This window comes from Capra hircus, chromosome 12 (genome assembly GCF_001704415.2).
Source record: "Capra hircus breed San Clemente chromosome 12, ASM170441v1, whole genome shotgun sequence".
NCBI classification, from domain to species: domain Eukaryota; kingdom Metazoa; phylum Chordata; class Mammalia; order Artiodactyla; family Bovidae; genus Capra; species Capra hircus.
Window position 1 is genome coordinate 60413300 of NC_030819.1, and position 22267 is coordinate 60435566.

The following is a 22267-nucleotide window of genomic DNA, read 5'->3' on the forward strand; positions in this document are numbered from 1 at the left end:
TTATAATGCTAATAAAGTTTCTTTAGGATTAAGGCAGATATATTGACACAAAGTAAAAAAGTTGACAAATTTTATAACCACAAAGGAGTGACTTCCTTGATAAAAATATTCTTACTAGGTATAGCATAGTGATTATAATATGAAGTAGGAAAAGTGTCAGTCCTGGCCTTTCACTTTGCAAATGAATGCTCATTCTTTGAATTGTTGGTGAAATCCTGTCAAATTAAACAAAATTACTAGGGTAAAGTTTATTCTCAAGAATAGTATTTAATAACAGTTATATAATTTATATCCTAAATATTAGTATTATTGTATAATGCTAGTATCATAATACTAGAGCAATATTAATTGAAATTAGCTTTATTTCTATGTTTGAGAACCTAAATCTAACCACTGGCATATCCATGTTTTATATATCCAGAATTTTCTAATTAGATTTATTTCATGTGCAATTTTTATAACTTCTTTTTTTTTTAATTAAATACCTCATGTATTAAACTCCAACTTAACTTTATTTCGTAGAATCATTTATGGCATAAGTTAAATGTGAATTACACAGATAGTTTAACTATTTCTGTATATGTTTGGAGAATTTAAAGGGAAAGTTATATAAGTAAACATTAATTTAGTTTACTAAACAGTAATATAGAAATGCTTCATTAATATATACATATATACATGAGATTCTTTATGGATCATCCAATTTTGAATTGATAGAAAAAATTAAGATGGGGAAAAATTTAGAGTTCTTGAAATGTAGCATGATTTTTCATATTAATTATTTAAATTAGCTATTAACAAACTTCTCTCTTAATATTGCTCATAATATTGTCCCTGTATTGGGACCATCTTTATGTAAAGTATAAATCTAAATATAAATCTGACCTGTACATTTACAAAACTCAGCTCTCATCTATGGGTCATGCTTTTTTTCTTTCTTTTTTTTAATCAGTATAATGTATTGGTTAGCATTTTGATGTGAAAATGAATCTGGAGGCCATGTCCTGCTGAGATACTACTTTGCTATGAGATCTTCAATCATTTTATTGAGAAATAGATCAGCTTAGCTGAAAAATGAAACTTTAAATCCCAGTCCTAATTTAAATGCAAATGTTTTGTTCTTTATCATCTAAGTGAACTAGGACACATTATGATCAGTAATTTAAAACCTAGTAAGTGCTATGAAAAGAAGTTAGAGGTGAAATAGCAATTAGAAAACTTCATGTGTAATTTAAATATTTCTTATGAATTAATATTAAGTCCATAATTATTTTAACCTGAAATATAGTGATTTACTTCATGCAGAAAAATTAGAAAGATTATGCAGTTTGAATGTTATACTTAAAATGATTATAATAATTTATATTATTCAATAGTTATAAAATCTCAGTGCTAAAACTATATTTAACAGATATCTGGTCCATTCATCTAAGGACCGGGACCAAGTACATGATTATTTGTCATATTCTGTTTTCAAAACTCGTTTTAGTGTTTGTATTATATTTTGATATTTAAATAGTATTTATTTTATAACAGATAAAAGGTAGTATAAAGGATCAGCTTTCTGATTTTCATTTGGATTTGTTTTTAGTTTTTTTATATCATTCATGTTAATTTTTCCATGCCATAGCTTTAATTTTTTCAGTGATATATATGTTCTTAGTTTATGGCCAATAAAAAAAGTATAATAAGAAATGTATCACTTTCCATTTCAGTAATAATACATACCTGTTTTGGGTATGTATTTCAGCCCTCCCGTGTGGTTCACTTATGTGCTATTTTGAATTCTTATCCAATAGTTTTTCATTAGTTACTTCAAAGCTCTTGATGTCTGAGGTTGGCTTTTTGACATTTGTGTGTATCAGTAATGAAGTCTTTTGTTATATTTAAAGTTTGGAGGGCCACCATTTTGGTGGTAATACTGTCTTTCAGTTTTTAAAATGTTGAGAAAAATTTTTAAATGGAACATACCCCTCTACTTGAAGAACATAAATTGTTAGCTTTAGGGCAAGGATTGATAGAATTCCTTAATTTTGGGCTACATCTTAAATTCATGTATATGAATGAGAATTTAAAATAGGATATGTTATCTTATTTTTAGTTAACTTTAAACTTCTAGCTGAATAGGGATGGCTTTCCATATGGTGCTAATGATAAAGAACCTGCCTGCCAGTGCGGGATACTTAAAGAGATGTGGGTTCTGTCCTTAAGTTGGGAAGATCCCCCGGAGGAGGGCATGGCAACTCACTCCAGTATTCCTGCCTGGAGAATCCCATGGACAGAGGTTCCCAGCTGGCTACAGGCCGTAGCAGACATGACTGAAATGACTTAGCACACACGCAAGCACACACTGATGAATGAGAATCTATTTGAACTTTAAAAATCTTCAACAAAATTTTATATGTGCCCATTTTAGAAAATGTTTTTTATATAATAAATATGTGCCCCAAATTGCAATATTGTCTAATTCTTGACTGCTTTTTGGAGAAATTGAGAGAAACTCTGAAATAAGTTAATTCTTTGCCTTTTATGTTTCAAGCTAAAACATCTTAGTTTCACACACTTTCCTCCGCTCAGTAGCCTGATTTATGAAGCATTTTATTGTTTATATAAGGTTCACTTCTATTGACACTATAATTTATTATTGTTCTAATCATTGATGAGTTTTACTGTATATATTGAAGTCTTAATATTAAAATAATTTATTGAAGAAATTATTTTCTAGAGCCTTTAAAAATAGACTTTGTATGTACAGGAGAAATTTTATGACTTTGTTTTATCATGAAGGCTACATATTATAGTTGTTAACTAGTGTGGATGTTCAAGTTAGAAAAACTTGAATTCAAACCCCAAGTTTATTTATTATTATTGCCATCTGACAAAAATGGTCCACTGGAAAGGGGCAAACCACTCATGTATTCTTGCCTCAAGAACTCCATGATCAGTATGAAAGGGCAGAAAGATATGACATTGGATGATGAGCCCCCCATGTTGATAGGTGTCCAGTATGCTACTGGGGAAGAACAGAGAAATAGCTCCAAAAATAAGGAAGAGGCTGTGCAGAAGTAGAAATGATACTCAGTTGTGGCTGTGTCTGGTAGAGAAAATAAGGTCCAGTGCTGTAAAGAACAATATTTCATAGGAACCTGGACTGTTAGGTCCATGAATCAAGGTAAATTGAATCTGATCAAGGAGGAGACAGAGCAGCCTGGTGGGCTACAGTCTGTAGGGTTGCAAAGGGTTGGACACGACTGAAGCAACTGAGCATACAGCATACAAGTAGGAGATGGAAAGAGCGAACATCTACATGTTAGAAATCAGTGAACTAAAATGGAAAATGGACAAATTGAATTCAGATGACCATTAAATCTACTACTGTGAGCAAGAATCCCTTAGAAGAAATGGAGTAGCCCTCATGTCAACAAACAGTCCAAAATGCAGTACTTGGGTGCAGTCTCAAAAATGACAGATGCTCTTAGTTCTCTCAATTTGTTTCAAAGGCAAACTGTGCAGCATCACAGTAATCCAGGTCTCGGCCCCAACCACAGAGGCTGAAGGAGCTGAAGTTGAATAGTTCTTTGAAGACCTACAAGACCTTCTAGAACTAACATCAAAAAAGATGTCCATTTCATTATAGGGAGTTGGAATGCAAAAATATGAAGTCAAAGAGATACTTGGAGTAACAGGCAGGGTTGGTCTTGGACTACAAAATGAAGCAGGGCAAAGACTAACAAGAGTTTTGCCAAGAGAACACACTGGTCATAGCAAACACCCTGTTCCAATAGCAGAAGAGATGATTCTACACATGGACATCACCAGATAGTCAATACTGAAGTCATATTATGTTCTTTGCAGCCAAAAATGGAGAAGCTCTATACAGTCAGCAAAACAAGACCTGGAAGTGACTTTGGCTCAGATAATCAGCTCCTTATTGCAAAATTCAGGCTTAAATTGAAGAAAGTAGGGAAAACCTCCAGTGTATGACCTAAATCAAATCACTTATGATTATACAGTGGAGGTGACAAGTACATTCAAGGGGTTAAATCTGGCAGACAGAGTGCCTGAAAAACTATGGACAAAGATTCATAGCATTGTATAGAAGGTGGTGACCTAAACCATCCCCCAAAAAAGAAATGCAGGAAGGCAAAATGGTTGTCTGAGGAGCCCTTACAAATAGAAAGAAGAGAAGCGAAAGGCAAAGGAAAAAGGAAAACATATACCCAACTGAAGAGACTCCCAGAGAACAGCAAGGAAAGAGAAGAAAGCCTTCTTAAGTGAACAATATAAAGAAAAAGAGGAAAACAATAGAATGGGAGAGACTAGAGATCTCTTCAGGAAAATTGGAGATACTGAGGGGATACTTCATGCAAAGATGGGCACAATAAAGAACAGAAACAGCAAAGACCTAACAGGAGCAGAAGAGATTAAGAAGAGGTGGAAAGAATACACAGAACTAGACAAAAAGGTCTTATTGGATAGCCAAGACAGTGTGGTCACTCACCCAGAGACAGCCATCCTAGAGTGTGAAGTCAAATGGGCCTTAGGAAACATTACTTGAACAAAGCTAGTGAAACTGATGGAATTCCAGCTGGGCTGTTTCAAAGCCTAAAAGATGATGCTGTTAAAGTGCTGGGCTCAATATGCCAGCAAATCTGGAAAACTCAGCAGTGACCACGGGACTGGAGAAGATCAGTTTTCATTCCAACCCAAAAGAAAGGCAGTGCCAAAGAATTAAAACTATTGTACAGTTGTGCTTGTTTCACATGTTTGCAAAGTGATGCTCAAAATCCTTCAAGCTAGGCTTCAACAGTATGTGAACCAAGATCTTCCAGATGTAAAAGCTTAATTTACAAAAGGCAGAGGAACCAAAGATCAAATTGCCACTATCTGTTGAATCATAGAAAAGACAAGGGAATTCCAGAAAAACATCTACTTCTGCTTCACTGACTACAGTAAAGCCTTCGACTGTGTGGATCACAACACACTGTGGAAAATTCTTATATAGATGGTAATACCAGACTACCTTACCTGCCTCCTGAGAAACCTATATGCAGGTAAACAAGCAACAGTTAGAACCGGACATGGAACAGCAGACTGGTTCCAAATTGGGAAAGGAGTACACCAAGGTTGTGTATTGTCATTCTGCTTATATAACTTATATGCAGAGTACATCATGCAAAATGTCAGGCTGGATGAAAGCACAGACTGGAATAAAGATTGCTGGGATAAATACCAACAACCTCAGATATGCAGATGATACCACTTTAATGGCAGAAAGCTAAGGGGAACTAAAAAGCCTCTTGATGAGGGTAAAGAGGAGAGTAAAAAGGCTGACTTAATACTCAGCTTTCAAATATTAAGATCATGGCATCCCGTCCCATCACTTCATGGGAATAGATGGGAGGAAAAGTAGAAACAGTGTCAAATTTTATTTTCTTTGGCTCAAAGAGCACTGCACATGGTGACTGCAGCCATGAAATTAAAAGATACTTGCTCCTTGAAAGGAAATCTGTGACAAACCTAAACCTAGACAGAGTATTAAAAAGCAAAGACACAATTTGCCAACAACGTTCTGTATATTTAAAGCTAATTTTTCCAGTTGTCATATATGGATGTGAGAGCTGGACCATAAAGGAGGTGAGTGCAGAAGAATTGATGCTTTTGAGCAGGGTGCTGGAGAAGTCTCTTGAGAGTCCCTTGGACAGCAAGGAAATCCAACCAGTCAATCCTAAAGGAAATCAGTCCTGAATATTCATTGGAAGGACTGATGCTGAAGCTGCGGTACTTTGGCCACCTGATGTGAAGAGCCAACTTATTGGAAAAGACCCTAATGCTGGGAAAGATTGAGGGCAGTAGGACAAAGCGGCCCCAGAGGGTGAGATGGTTGGATGGCATCACTGAGTTTGATCAAAGGACAGGGAAGCCTGGGGTGCTGTAATCCATAGGGTCTAAAGGTGTCAGACATGACTCAGGGACTGAAAAAGAACAACAACAGCAACAATGATTTATTAAAAAGTGTTTATTGGAGTATAATTGCTTAGAAGTGGTGTGTTACATTGCATTTATTATTAATACAACTTTGAGTGTGTTATCTATTTTGTTCTTTAGTTTCTACCATTATATAATTAGAATAATAATAGCTCACCAGATTATTAAATTAAATGCAATAAAATACGTAAATTGATACAATAGGCACTGAATATATGCTGGGTTTGTTATTCGGATGACAGTAGGTTATTTAAGATTATCCTAATACTATGGTTGTATATTTAAAATATATTTCACCAAGCATAGAGATTCATTGTTATGGTAGGAGCCATATTATTTTCTGTTTGAACCATATTGTTTTCTCTTTGATGTTTACAAGATCATTGTAAATGATGTTATTTACAATGGAAAATTACTTATTTAAGTGATGAAGTAGGACTCATACTTCAAATTTCAGTTGTAGTGATTAAAACTGATTGTGAACTGTTTATCCATTTTCTAGGTATAGTGGTTTAAAAGTGAGGAATGTGTTAACCCATGTTTGGAAGCCAATACCGAGTTATAAAATAGCTGCAAGGATTTGAGATGGTGTTCTTTAGCTGGTTTTTAGATTTCGTAGCTACCCCACTAGCATCCCCATTAAATATCCAATTGTAAGATTTTTCATTGCTCTTTTGACATGTAGTTTAGCCTTTATCATGAAACAAAAAGTGAACCAAAAATGTAATAAATGATAGCTTTTGAAAACACATACAGTATTTTTAATGTGATTTTTTTGACTAAGTCATCTAGGCAGAGTTGTTATAGTGATTCCATCCTATTCATAATGATTCTCAATCTCCATCATCACCTTGAATAATTCTGCCAGTGATGAAAGCTGTTTGGAAGCTTTTTTATTTTCTCATAGATTAATAATGTTTGTATTGGACTTTTCAATCCCATTCTGTCAAGCGGTCATTGAGAGCAATAATTAAACAAATTGCCTTTCACTAAACGTTTAGTAAATACTTATATAATGAGTAAATAATGAACAAATGTTTAATAAAAGATTTCAAGAAGTATAACTCCGATCTTGAAATAATCATGGCTTCGGTATTTTGTGTGTAACTAAGAGTCTGTATATTAGAAATACCATATTCCTTTGATTTGATAGATCATATATCAAGACATCGACTATTAATGTCCTGTCTTCTCCATCTTAGCTCCCAGCCTCTTTTTTTGAGTACATGTTACTGAATTCTATAGATGATAGAAAGCAAAACAAATCTTCCCCATGTGTTTGACTTGGGAATAATGTGTTCTGAAAAAATACCTGTTTACTGGCACAAGATATAAGGATTTTGTATATCAAAGGATTAAAAATACACTGAGTAGTTCTTTTTAAAGACAGTGTTATGCATCTTTTGTTGTTAGGGCAGACTAAGGCTCAAACTTGTATTCTGTTTTGAACTATCTGTTCTTAGGTGCTGGGGCTATCTGAGGGTGTGTAGTACTAACACAAGACATTTACTGAGTGCTTATGGTATGCCATTAGCTGTTTATATTATCTCATTTAATCCTTTCTGCTGATAAGGGAAAGAAAAATTTCATGCCTGTTAAAGGTCACAGAGATTAAGTGGCAGAAGGCAATGGCACCCCACTCCAGTACTCTTGCCTTGGAAAATCCCATGGATGGAGAAGCCTGGTGGGTTGCAGTCCATGGGGTCGCTAAGAGTCGGACACGACTGAGCGACTTCACTTTCACTTTTCACTTTCATGCACTGGAGAAGGAAATGGCAACCCACTCCAGTGTTCTTGCCTGGAGAACCCCAGGGACGGGGGATCCTGGTGGGCTGCCGTCTGTGGGGTCGCACAGAGTTAGACACGACTGAAGCGACTTAGCAGCAGTAGCAGTAGGACCAGAGTTACAATTCTGAAAGCCTGATTCCAGAACTGTCACTCTGAACTGCCATGATTAACTCTTTAAGAATCACCTTTGCAAGGTGTGGAGTGATTTTAGTAATGCAGTCTTTATCTGATAGTAATATGAATTAAAGTAAGATAGAATATATAAAATATCTATCACAAGGAGCCTCTGGTACATGTAAGCATTATTGAGTTATTTCCTCAGAAAATAGTAGGTAGTCTATTTGATGTGATGCAATTTTGTATTACTAAAATGTATTTTAATGCTATTTTTAACTGACAAATTTTATAAACTAAAACCAACCACAAGTGATCATGTAAATGAATTCTTGTAATTATATAAATATTTTTATCAGAAAAGTGTTCTTTCTGTTTCTAGTTATAATACAGGTTGTTTAATAGACTGTTTGATCGAATATAAGCTATAAAAAATTTAGCAAATCCCATAAAACATTTGTGTCAATGATCTTATAATTAAGAATACTCTTGTAAGGTGAGTATTTATGACTTATTTGTTCAGTGGGTGTAAATCGATCTTTTTCCCTAAAAACTATCTTGCTAGCCAAAGATATTCCAGCAATTTTTTGAATTTCATAGCCCCTTTAATAATTAAATTTTCATTTTGAAGTCCTGATTAACATCATTGTCATATATAAACTAACAAAATTACCTGAAAATTTAAGCATTTCAATGTGTTAACAACCTAAATTTCCACTTACACTTCAAAGTGATATAAAAATTCTTTGACCATGTTTTCTGGTTTTTTAGTTCAAGGAAAAGTGCCTATTATATATATAATATCAAATATCTCTACATATGTTTCACTGGAACTGACTTTAAAAAATGAAATGTGCATGCTTTCTATAGACTAAAAGAAGTGAAATCAGTTCTTGTGTGTAATGATTCTGTCCCTTATGGAGGTTGTTGTTTGTATATGTAGAATATAATTATTATAATTTTGGTTTCCAGAAGTATTTAAACATTTAAGGCTCTGTATATGTAAAATTATTTTCTATATATTTTTTAGGAATATATATATCTTTCACTTCTTTATATGCATATTTGCTTTTTTGGCTTTTTCTTTTTTAAGTTTATAAAATTGGTAATGAAAGTGTTCTTTGAAGCAAAACAGACTCAGAAAATATATTTGATGTAGGTATACCACTACTGGGGCTTCCCATGTGGCTCAGTAGTAAAGAACGTACCTGACAGTGCAGAAGACTGGAGTTCAATCCCTGGGTGGGGAAGATCCTCCTGAGAAGGAAATGGCAACCCACTCCAGTATTCTTGCCTGGGAAATCCCATGATCAGAGAAGCCTGGTGGGCTATAGTCCACGAGGTTGCAAAAGAGTTGGACATGACTTAGTGACTAAACAATAGCAACAACACACACCCCTCTATTACTATTAAAGGAGGAAAACCAAATAATAATTTGTTTAGTGAGATTTAAGTAGAGTAAAATGGAATTTACATTTAATTTATTGTAGAAATTAATCTGTAAATAAAAATTAAAATGCATTATTCTGCCTGAAACATAGGGAAAATATAGTGTAATGTTCAAATAGCCTTTTCTTCTTTGTCTGCAAAGTATTTTTTACTCAGTGGATCCTTTACAGAAGATATTTGGTAATACAGTTTGTAGTACATCTAACAGTTTGGGTTTGTCAGCTATCAACAAGAAAGGACATTTTGTTTCTTTCAGACTTATGATGTCTGATTACATTGACTTTTCAAATAAACTATTTTTCTACAGTCCATTTTAAAGTGTTTTCCATAAATGGTCACTTTTCTACAATAATTCCTTCATAAAAGTTTCCTTTACATTTACTGAAACTTGTTTTTAGTGCTATGTTACTTTGTGCTGTTTTAATTTACCACACATAATTTTGCTTTGTGAATTTTTCCTGCCATAAAGAAAGGCTTCTGCTTTATATTTGACCAAAAGCAAACAAAGAAAGGCATTGTTTTGGCAAAGGAGTGAAATACAAATTATTAATTTCAGGAGTTTTGGCAACCAGTCACATCTTTATGCATTTGTTGCCTCAATTTTCCTCTAGTTTGCATATCCACAGTCTCTGTCCTTCAGTATTTTAATATTATTTTGTAATTGAAGATGTTATTTTATGCATTGAATAGCATTTATTTCTTTTAGTTTTTCTATGTCTTTACATTCCTTCTGAAATAAGGTAAATTGTTTCATTCATTTTGATATTATGATATTCATACAGTCTAAAACTAACATAAGTATTACTAGCTTTTCTGAGAAAAATTACCATATGCCTGAATATTCACAGCTCATACTCAGAAGCACAGAATATTTTGGTGGAAACTGTGTGTAAAACTCCCAAGTGTTTCTGCTGTCTTCCTGTTCCCTCCTGTGGATATGATGACCTTAGGTGCAATAAGTGGAATCTTTAATAAAATAATTAATAAGGTATCATTCTAATTAATTTAGTATTATAATTTTATTGACTTTTATTTTATTTTGTTTCTGGATTCATAATCTTATTACCTGGATGGAAAACACCCAGGGTTTTTCTCTAGCATCCTTATATTTAGGCTCGTATACCCCAAACCATGAGGAAATTATCTGAAACTGAGCCTCCTCCAAATAAAAGCTCATAACCTGTTCTTCATTTTCTGTTATTTTGACATTTTTTTTAAGTTGATTTTTATTTTTGTTATTTTTTAGAGAAATTTAATTTATAATAAAATTAAAAGGAAGTAGCGGAAATGATTTTTCATATACTCCTTTTCTTCACAAATACATACCCTCCCCTATTATTGGTGTCAGTCACCAAAATCTTAACATCTTTTTTTGAAAGGATGAATATATTTTGATAGATCATAATCACTTAAACTCCATATTTAAGACCTCGTCTTGGTGTCATACATGTTACAGGTTTGAAAAAAGTATAATGCCATATGGCCATCATTATAATATCATAACAAGTATGTTTACTTCCCTAAATGTATTTTTTGTTTTACCCTTTTGACTGTCCCCAGGCAACTACTGATCTTTTTATGGTCTTCATAATTTTGCCTTTTCCAGAATGTCATATAATTGAAATCATATAGTGTGCAACAGTTTCAGATTATCCTGTTTCACTTAGTAATATGCAGTTAAAGTTCCTCCATGTCTTTTCATGGTTTGATAGCTCATTTCTTTTTAGCACTGAATATATATCCTTTGTCTAAATGTATCACAGTTTATTTTTCCATTCATCTGTTGAAGGCCATCTTTGTTGCTTCTGAGTCTTTGCAATTAAAAATAAAGCTTCTATAAATATCTGTGTGCATGTTTTTGTGTATATATATGTTTTCAACACCTTTTCAGTTCAGTTCAGTTCAGTCGCTCCGTCGTGTCAGACTCTTTGCGACCCTATGAACTGTAGCATGCCAGGCCTCCCTGTCCATCACCAACTCCTGGCGTTCATCCAAACTCATGTCCATTGAGTCGGTGATGCCATCCAGCCATCTCATCCTCTGTTGTCCCCTTCTTCTCCTGCCCTCACTCCCTCCCAGCATCAGTCTTTTCCAATGAGTCAGCTCTTTGGAGGAGGCGGCCAAAGTATTGGAGTTTAAGCTTTAGCATCAGTCCTTCCAAAGAACACCCAGGACTGATCTCCTTTACAATGGACTGGTTGGATCTCCTTGCAGTCCAAGGGACTCTCAAGACCTTTGGGTAGATACAAAGAATCATGATTGCTAGATTATGTTTACTCCCATAAAAAACCTCCAAACTCTTCCAAAATGTCTGTACCATTTTTATTCCCACCAGCAATGAATGAACTAATAGATTATTAGTTCCTGTAGTTTTTTTTTTAATCAGTTATTTCAAACTTTTAAAATAGATAATCATGCTGTTTGTGAACAAAAACAGTTTTGTGTTTTCTTTCCCAATTTGTATATGTTTTATTTCCTTTTCTTGTCTTATCACATTAGCAGAGACTTCCAGTGTAGTGTTGATAAGGAATGGTGAGAGTGGACATCCTTACTTTCTTTTTGATCTTGAAAAAGTGGGAAAGTTGGATTTTTCATCATTAAATATGACATTACCTGTAGGTTTTTTATAGTCTTTATCAAGTTGAGAACCTTTCCCTTTATTCCTAGTTCCCTGAGAGTTTTTATCATGTTGGCTGTTGGATTGGGTCCAGTGCTTTCCCTACATCTATAGATATGAACTTGAGAATTTTTTTGAGTATATTGCTGTGATGGGTAATTGTTGTTGGTGTTGTTTAATCGCTAAGTCGTGTCTGACTCTTTTGTGACCCTGTGGACTGTAGCACACCAGGCCCCTCTGTCATGGGATTTCCCTTGCAAAGATACTGGAATAAGTTGCATTTTCTTCTCCAGAGGATCTTCCCAACTCGGGTATCGAAGTTGAGTTTACTGCATTGGCGGGCATATTCTTTACCACTGAGCCAGCAGAGACGCTTTGTAATGGGTGTTGGATGACATAAAATGATTTTTTAATCTTGAGCCAGTCGTGCATACTTTGAATAAATCTCATTTTATTATGGTATATAATTCTTTTATCTTGTTTAAATTCAATTTGGTCAGGTTTTGTTGAGAATTTTCTGTTCTTAATAGATATTGGTCTATAATGTACTTACTGTGACTGTCTAGTTTTGATTTGAGTGATAGTTTTTCCTAATTCATTCTAGTTTTTCATATAATGAGTTATGAAAATAGTTCCTCTGCTTCCATGCTCTGAAAAATCTGTAGAGAACTGGTACAGTTTCTTCCTTAAGTGTTAGGTAGAATTCACCAATGAACCCATCTGGGATTGGTGATTTCTGCTTATTAATTGTTGATTCAGTTTTAAAATGTTTATTTCTTCTTGTGTGACTTTTGGCAGAATGGTTCTGAGTTTCATTTAGGTTTTCAAATCTGTCAGCATAGAATTGCTCATACTTTCTTTTATTATTATTTGATTTTCATGAGGTGTGTGGCTATGTTTCTTCTTTTATTTCTAATACTAATATTCCTGTCTTGTTCTTTTTTTTTTTTTCCCTGTTTGGCCAGAGGCTTATCAATTTTATTGATCTTTTTTAAAGAATCAGCTTTTGCTTTAATTGATTTCCTATTTTCAATTTATTTGATTTATATTCTGATTCTTATTATTTATTTTTACTGCTTTGAATTGAATTTACTCACTTTTTTTATAGCTTATTAAATCAGAAATTTATATTATTGATTTTAGTTTTTTTTTAATATGTTAAAAAAAATTGCCTCATTACAGAGATCTGAACACCTCTGTTTCAACAGGCAAAAGTGTGGTTTTCCTTCCATACCACCAAGAAATTCCCTGTGACACCAGCTGAGTATTGTATAATTTAACTCAGTTCTGACACTGAAGTCTGGCATAGCATCAGATCCCACAGGTTAAGGGCTCAATCTCATAGGACTTGCTATCTTCACTTTAGTTGCCAGTTGCAAGTCCAGATTATCACCTGTGCTTCTCACCAACTGACTATAGATTGTAGGTTCTGATAGCCTCCTCCTTGAACTTCAGATGCTAATTGCAAGTCCAAGTCGTTACTGGTACTTCTGACTGACTGGCTATAAACTGGAAGTTCAGCCATCCCATCCTTGGATTCTGTTACTTTTCTAGATTGGTTCATAGAGCTTAGGGAAGCATTTTATTTACCGGACTAAGGTGATGGCACCCCACTCCAGCACTCTTGCCTGGAAAATGACGGAGGAGCCTGGTAGGCTGCAGTCCATGGGGTCACGAAGAGTTGGACACGACTGAGCGACTTCCCTTTCACTTTCACTTTCATACATTAGAGAAGGAAATGGCAACCCACTCCAGTGTTCTTGCCTGGAGAATCCCAGGGATGGGGGAGCCTGGTGGGCTGCTGTCTATGGGGTCACACAGAGTCGGACATGACTGAAGCGACTTAGCAGTATATTATAAAAGGATGATAAAGGATACAGATGGACATCCAAATGGAAGAGATGCACAGGGCAAGCTATGCGGAAAGGACACAGAGCGTTCATTCCCTCTCCAGATGTGCCAGACCTTTTAGCACCTTCTTTTATTCACATACCTGGAATCTCTCCCAGCCTTACTCTTTTTTTTTTTAATGGTGGCTTCATTATATAGGCATCACTGATTAAACCATTGACTGTTGGTGATTGAACTCAGTCTCCAGCTCTTCTCCCATCCCTAGAGGTAAATAGGTGGGAGGTGGGAGGGACTGGACTGTTCCCTGGAACTTCCCAGAGGAAGTTCCAATCCTCTGATTATATGGTTGGCTATGTTGTCAACTCGGAGAAGGCAATGGCACCCCACTCCAGTACTCTTGCCTGGAAAATCCCTTGGATGGAGGAGCCTGGTAGGCTGCAGTCCATGAGATTGCTAAGAGTCGAACACGACTGAGCAACTTCACTTTCACTTTTCAGTTTCATGCACTGGAGAAGGAAATGGCAACCCACTCCAGTGTTCTTGCCTGGAGAATCCCAGGGACAGGGGAGCTTGGTGGGAGGCTGCCTATGGGGTCACACAGAGTTGGACATGACTGAAGCAACACAGCAGCAGCAGCAGCAGCATGTTGGCAACTAGCTTTCATCCTTAAATAAATTCTAAAGGTCACTTCACTAACATGACAAGACACCTTTATTGCTCCCCTCCCTTAAGAAATTTAAAGGGAGCTTTGTGTCAGAGCTCTGTGCCAGAAATATGGGCCAAGAACAAATAGATATTTCTTATTAAAATCACAGTATCACAGCATTCAATGCTATAAATTTCCCAGGAATCATTGCTTTCATTTTATTCCACAAATTTTGATAAGTTGTATTTTCATTTTCATTTCTTCATTCAAAATAGTTTTTAATATCTCTCAAGGTTTCTTCTTTGACTCATGTTTTATTTAGAAGTGTATTGTTTAATGTTCACATTATGGGATTTTCCATTTGTCTTTCTGTTTAAAGTCTTTCTGGTTCTAGTTAATTTCATTGTGATCTGAGAGTAGACTGTGTAATTTCCATTATTTTTAATTTATTAGATGTGTTTTGTTTCCCAGAATGCAGTTTATCTTAGTGAGTGTTCTATGTGAGCTTGAGAGAAATGTTTATTCTGCTGTGGTTGAATGAAGTAGTATATAGTTGTCAGTTATCTCCAGCTGTTTGGTTATTGTTGTGTTCAACTAAGTCATAACTGGTTTTCTAATAACTAGTTGTCCATTTCTGAGATAGGGATTTTGAAATCTCCAACTATGATAATGATTTCATCTATTTCTCCTTATTATATCAATTTTTGTTTCACATAGTTTTAGACTCTGTTGTTAGGTATTTGCACTTTAGGTGTTGTCTTCTTAGAAAATTGACTCTGTTATCATTGGGTAATGCTGTTCGTAATCTTTGATACTTTCCTTCCCCTGAAGTCTTTTCTGTCTAAGACTAAAATAGATACTCTTAACTGTTTGGTTTTTATCAAAGGTGCAAAATCTACCTATAGGAGAAAGGATGGTTGTATGCTAAAAATGAATCTTGATTACAACCTCACACCTTAATAAAAACTAACTCAAATATCATCTGTAAATGTAAAATATAAAACTGTAGGACTTTTTGAGAAAACATAGGAGAAAGTCTTTGTGATCTAGGCTAGGCAAAGTCATTTTAGACATGACCCAAAAGTGTGATATATACAAGAGAAAGATGGGCAGATTTGACACTGGCTTCATTAAATTTAAAATATTCTACAAAAGAAACAATCAGAAGACATTTTACAGATTGGAGGAAGATGATAGAAAATCACTTATTTGACGAAGGATGTATATTAAGACTACCTTTATAACTCTTGAACACTGTTAGTAAGAAAGCATAAAATCCAGTTTTAAAAAATGGGTGAAAGACTTGAGTAGATATTTCACCAAAGAAAATATAAGGATGTCAAAATAGCACATGAAAAAATGCTTAACATTCTTATCAGATATATTTAAAATGAACATTTTTAGAAGGGCTAAAAAAAAATGAAATGTGCATTATGCCAAGTGCTAGCAAGGATGAAGAGCAACTGGAACATATTACTGGTGGGATTGGCAAATGGTACAGCCATTCTGACAACTGGCAGTTTGTTATAAAGTTAAACATGTCCTTATATAAAAACTTTCACTCCTGGATTTGTATTTGTGAGAAAATGAGTAAAAAGTGTTCACACAAAAACCTTTATGTGAATGTTTATAGTAGTCCAACTGTTCATAATTGCCATAATCTTGGTACAATTCTGGCTTCCCCTGTGGCACTAGTGGTAAAGAACCCACCTGCAAATTCAGGGGACATAAAATACACGGGTTTGATCCCTGGGTTGTGTCAGGAAGTTCCCCTGGAGGAGGGCCTGGCAAGCCACTCCTTTATTCTTGCCTGGAGAATCTCATGGACAGAGAAGCCTGCCAGGGAATGGTCCATATGATCGGAAAGAGTCAGACACAGCTTAAGCGACTTAGCATGCACAGGTACAATTCAGATGTGCCCTTTAGGTAGTCTGTTCATTCAAGGGAATACTCTTCATCAATTAAAAGTTTTGTTTTTTTTTTTTAAAGAGAGACTTCTGATATATGCAACTATTTGGATGATTCTCAGACAATATATTTTGGTCAAGAAGTACATATTAAGATTACATACTGTATGATTCTATATATATAACATTTCTTGAAAAGTCAGAACTATACCACTATCAGGGACAAGTAGCCAACCAAGGTTGTTTTGGCTTTTGGGAGAATGTGACTATAAAGGTCTAAGGATAAATGAGTTTTGTGTATGTGATCAAACTTGTTTTTATCTTGATTGTGGTGGAGTTATAGTAATATGCTATATATACACACAAACAGAAAAGATGTAAAGGAGTTGATTTTACTAAGATCATTTAAGAATGAAATAAATTATGAAAAGGATAGAAAATTCCTGAACGTATGTGAAGCCTAACTATGAAATAATTATTTCACCTTTCTGTGTAGCTAGCTGTTTTAATATTTATTTTATTTTATGGCAGTTTCAGCACTTACAAGGTATGTTTTTAATCCTACCTCTGTGAAACAGGCTGGGGCTTGGCTGAAAGTAGAGCCAGCATCAGGAGAAGAACCAGGCTGTTTGGCCTCCCTGCTTTGCATGTTTTACTCTTGAAAGGCGTTAGCATATGAATATATAGTTAAGATCACCTGTTTGTCATTATAATTTATCTCTGTTTTTCCTTTGAAGCTTTGAAGTTGTTAGGTATGAGGGAGTTACATCATTAAATTTCTAAATTTTACATGTATTCATGGATTACACATACAGTGGTGGTGCCACTGGTAACATGTCCAGAAAGCTTTTGTAAAGATTCTAGGAAATTTAGAGCATTGTGAACATCCTTTGGCTGAAATTAAATTACAAACAGGCTTTCAGCATTATCTTTTTTTACATTGGAACCTTTTAATAAATACCTATTGCTTATTTATAGAGAACTGTGAACAGAGATGATCAAAAGGCTATTTGGTTGTCATACTATGTAAATTCTGGTAAATGCTATAAACTTACACACAATGATGCCATAAGAGGTTTGGAAGTTATTCCTTTACATGTATAAATTTTAAAATTTCATTTTCTTCATAAGACAAACTTTGAAAGATTTCAGTTACAATTTTACAAATGTCAATTTTTTTTCTCTAATATATCTTGTCAGAAACAAAATAGGCTGATGAAACATAAACTTAAAATCTGTTACCAGAGCAAGAAAGATAAAAACGGGTAATAGCCTGACTAATATTTAGTAGGGCCTTTAAATAATGTTCCTTGACAGCCAAGACAGTGATAGCAATTCAGTCCTGAAGCTGAAAGAAAAGGTAGAAATTACTGAGGAGAGATTCCATGGCTTAGGGCCTAAGGATTTCATGTGCTCCCCAGTGTATTTCATCTGTCCTCACATTTTGCTGTGCCACATTTCACTGTTTTCCTTATTTGACTCTGAAGATAAATGTATTTTACTTATTTCGGCATGTATCTCCATTTGATGTCTGAATTGATGAATGTGACAATTTGTGTATCAAGGTTGATTGCCTAAGTAGCCAGTTAGGAGGTGGTCTTTTGAGAAAGCATCTTCAGGAACATTTGGTCCAAAAATGACTGCTAAAAATACCTGGAGTTAGAAACTTTTGGTTTAGACCTTTCTAATTTTGCACTGTGAATGGATTTAACTCCTCTAACTTGTGGGATGATTTTTGTATGTATCACTGGAAATTAATTATGTTGAGTATGAAATTATTTTGGGTATGGACTTGAGGTGATTTCTTTTACGGTTTTATTCCTACTAGGATCGCTTTCATCTTAGAAGAGTTTTGTAGTGAAAGAAATAGCATAGAAACTATGTTTTAGATATTTTATATATTTATTCATCTTTTGCAAGATTTCAGTGTTTCTCAGTAGTAGATTGGGCTACCCAAAAGATGAAAGCATATGAAAAAGTCAAAAGATTTTCCTCTGCTATGGGTACCTTAAATCTTGTTAGAATTTAATGTATTTCTGAATTTATTCTGACAGTTATTTTGCCTGTTAGGTTTCTTAAGAGATTAAAAACACCCTTATGTAAGTGCAGAGGGTGTTGAATTTCAGAGGGAACCTTCAGATTTTTACATTATTAATTCCATTCTTCTTAAAGCATTTAAAAAGCCCATCTGGCTGAGGTAATTTGATTGTTTCAGTACAATGTAAATTGAGAAGCCAGTTTCCTGTACCCGAAGAACTGTCTTTGAATTGAACTTAGGTTATATATTCAGTTTTATTCATTTCAGATATTTTAGGTCTATCTTTATGATATATTGTATATTTAAGTAGTAAAATTCCTTCAAGATAGTAAGACTTGGGATCACATTACATGGATTATCTACATTAGTTATTTTTTAAAAAATAATGAAATTGAAATGGATTAAGTTATATTAAAATAAAGTCAAGATCTATATTGACATAAATTTTAATGACTCCTAAAGGTAGTACATATTTTTTCATTAGTAACAAAAATAAGTCATGTTTATACATAGTTATTATCAGTTATTTATGGGCCAAGACTATTGTGGTTATTCTTAATAATGTGAACCAGTAAAGAGATTATTAATATGCTAAGTCATAAAGGTATTATTATATTACTTCCTTGATTTTTGCTTAAGGTCTAGCCCTTTATTAGTATATTTGAAATAAATATTTCTTAATTTAATTAAAATTCTTTAAGAATCCAAAGATGGTAATTATTTTGAAGAAATAATCCTGTAGGTTATTAGTGTCATTTTCCTTAAAAGAAGATAGTATTAAAAACCCTTAACCATTCCTGAAGTAGAATCACTACTTACAGAACATGTTATAGTACTGTCTGTTGAAAAGTTTAGCAATTTGACTTTCTGAGGTAAAAATCAGTTTACTTTTTCTCTATCAAATAAAATATTCCTGTGAAATCTGTTTCTGGGTATTGCTATACTTTTCAAAAGAATGTTCTGTGTTGTGTATACTAGTTTTGGCTGACACAGATTTGGTTTATCCTAAATATTTAGATCCTCTACAGATGAACTGATGTGTCTAGACAGGAAGTGGTATGTAGGAGATATAGGAATGGGCTGAAGTATCCTTTATATTTGCCTTTGTATCTAGGGGAGTTGGAAATAGGCAAGAATGGAGAGAAATTTTGTATGGCAGTACACAGAATTTTGCAAGTTTATTGTGAGCCCTGAAGCAATCCGATGCATTTTAGTTACTGGTAAGTTTGTTAAATTATGTTTGAAAATGTACCTCTTCGAAGATGGCCATCTATTTACTATTAAGTCCACCATGTCAAATATACCTATTTTAAAGATACTTTTGAAAAGATGTAGTATTGCTATTGCATTGGGTTTTAGGTATAAATTAAAAATACTTTTGTTAGTGAACGCATTTTACTTTTCAATTGTTGTCATAGTTAAAATTGAAGTAAAATTAACATTATATGGCTAGTCTTTGTTAATATTTTGGAATAATAAAATTAATATTTCTGATTTTGTAAGGGAACTTCACCATGTTTAGAAGTCTTAATTAATTCATTAGTTGTTTGAGAAAGAGTGTTCCTTTTGACATAAAAGAATAAACGTCTACGGCATCTTTGTCATTTTGTGTAGTTCCGTAAAGGAGGGTGATTTATTGTAAGAAATACTTACTTTACATTTTATTTCATGGACCATAGGAACCATGGTGAGGCATTTCTAGTCTTTCTTTTCGGCAGTGCTGATGTTTAGGAATCTTAGTCGGTCTTTCCCACTAAATCTCTATGCAATAGTTTTCTTTAGTGTTTTTTTTTTTTTTTTCCAGACACTTAGGCAGACCTATTATGTGTGCTAATGCTTAAGCAATTATTTGTGAAGTGGCTTTAACTATTGATAAAATTCATGTAAAATGGACTAGATTGCTTATAGGTGTTCTTTACAGAAACATTAAAAAAATAAATAAATAAAATCCCAGGGGATTCCTTGCTATTTGTGTTCTTATCAATATCTATCTTTGACTTTAGGACAAAGTACAAGAGTATCAGTGATTTGCAATACTAGTTTACTATTTTCTTTTATGTGGTTTAAAGGCAGAGGGCCAGTAATGTAATTGAATTTTAATTTCTTGTAACAAAGTATTTTATTTAAAATATTTAATATATACTATCTAGCTTATATCAGGCTTTCCATTAAACTATCAATTTTTATAGTGATAATAATGATGCTAATTTTCCATTGACTCTTTTTATTAGAATATTTCTGATTTGAACAAAAATAGCCGCATTATCAGAGAAATGTGGTATTAATCCTATAGAAACCTGAAGAACTAGAGTAACTTCAGAAAATAGAATAACTTTAGTTCCTTTTGAGCCTTCAAATTTTCCTCATTACCAAATTTTCTTCATTTCATGTAGAAATGAGTAATTGTGAATCTAAAATATATTTAGAAATGTATATAAATGGAAATATACAATTTGGGTTATATTATAAACCAATGTAAGTGGATATTATTTTAATTATTGATAAAGTTTGGCTTGGAGTTATTTATTGTTATAAACTACAACAAAGATATATTATGAAGAGTATATATTGTCTTGATTAGGAATGCTGCCATGTATCACTGCTGCTGATTTGAAAATTGTTTGTGTAATTTTGTGAAGTAATACATTAACAAAGCTTAATGTAATGCAGTCATTTATTTTTCTTTTGTTTCTTCCTTCATTTCACAGACATACCAAATACATTATCTTTGTCTGGCACGTATCTTTTTGTGCTTTTATGTATTTGTGTATACATTGTGTAATCAGTTGTCACTTTTTATTTCAGTATGACATAAATCATCTTATTTTCTTTGCTCTCATGAATTTTCCTGAGGGCATATATGGGACATAAGTAACATGTTGCATATTTCTCGGGATATTTTAATATATGTATATATATATGTGTGTATATATATATATATATATATATAAGTTGTTTTTGAAAAATAGGTCTAAATGAAAAGTTTATTTTTTTAAAAAAAAGGTGACCAAAACAGTATTGTTAAAATATTTTAAATTTTCTAAGAGAGCATGGGCTTCAAAAGAATATTATGGTAGACTTTATTATGGAGAAGTATATTTCTTATGTAAGATTTACTTCAGGGAATATATATGTATAAAGATAAACTTAGATATTTTACCTTGGAATGTAAAATAACTCCATAGTTATGTTTCTATATAATGTTTAATTTTAAAGATAAAAAACCTTATTTTTTTCATGCTTGTGAGAAATATTCTTACCTAAGATAACAGCAAAATAGATTAAAATTGAATATGATTGTTACACTTTAGATTAGTAAAATGGTGTTGGTGATCAATATTTGATAGTGACATAATGGAATTTTCTGTACTTTACATGCAGTGCTACTCTTTTGGCATTCCTGGTTGAACTACTTAAAAGTTCAGTAGCCATGCAAGAACAGATGCTGGGTGGAAAAGGCTTTTTAGTCATTGGCTACTTACTTGAAAAGGTAAGTGAAATGTATTGATGATTTTATACAGACGGACCACTGACAATCACTAATTATACTTTTTTTCTGTAGTCTCCCCTTTACATTGACTGCAGAGGTCACATATTTGGTTAATTCACAAATATTTTTAAGTTACGTACTTGAATGTATGTATAGGCACTAAATTGGGTGTTAGAAATCTACGTAATAAATTTTGAATAAAAATAGAAACTAAAGAAAAGTTATTTCATCTACTTTCCTTCAAATTTAGAAATATTTCTCTTAATTATTTTTCTAATTGATTCTTTGCTGTCTTTTATGTTCAAACCAAGTTTCTTACACATTTTATCAATTTTAGTTTAAGTGGATTTACTTTTTTCTTTTTGCTTTCTTTCTCAGT

At 33.5% G+C, this 22267-nt stretch overlaps 1 protein-coding gene across 8 annotated transcripts in view; it reads left to right on the forward strand.

Annotated features, from left to right (window-relative positions):
* The window catches only part of NBEA (neurobeachin), a 667995-nt gene that overhangs the window by 142662 nt on the left and 503066 nt on the right, over positions 1–22267 (forward strand). For 7 of the 8 annotated variants that reach the window (XM_018056646.1, XM_018056648.1, XM_018056650.1 and 4 more), the window contains exon 11: positions 21780–21888. In XM_018056646.1, coding sequence (XP_017912135.1) covers positions 21780–21888 — 109 coding nt within the window. Of the gene's footprint in view, positions 1–19547; positions 19619–21779; positions 21889–22267 lie in introns of those variants that run through there. The other variant, XM_018056652.1, reaches the window with a different exon arrangement.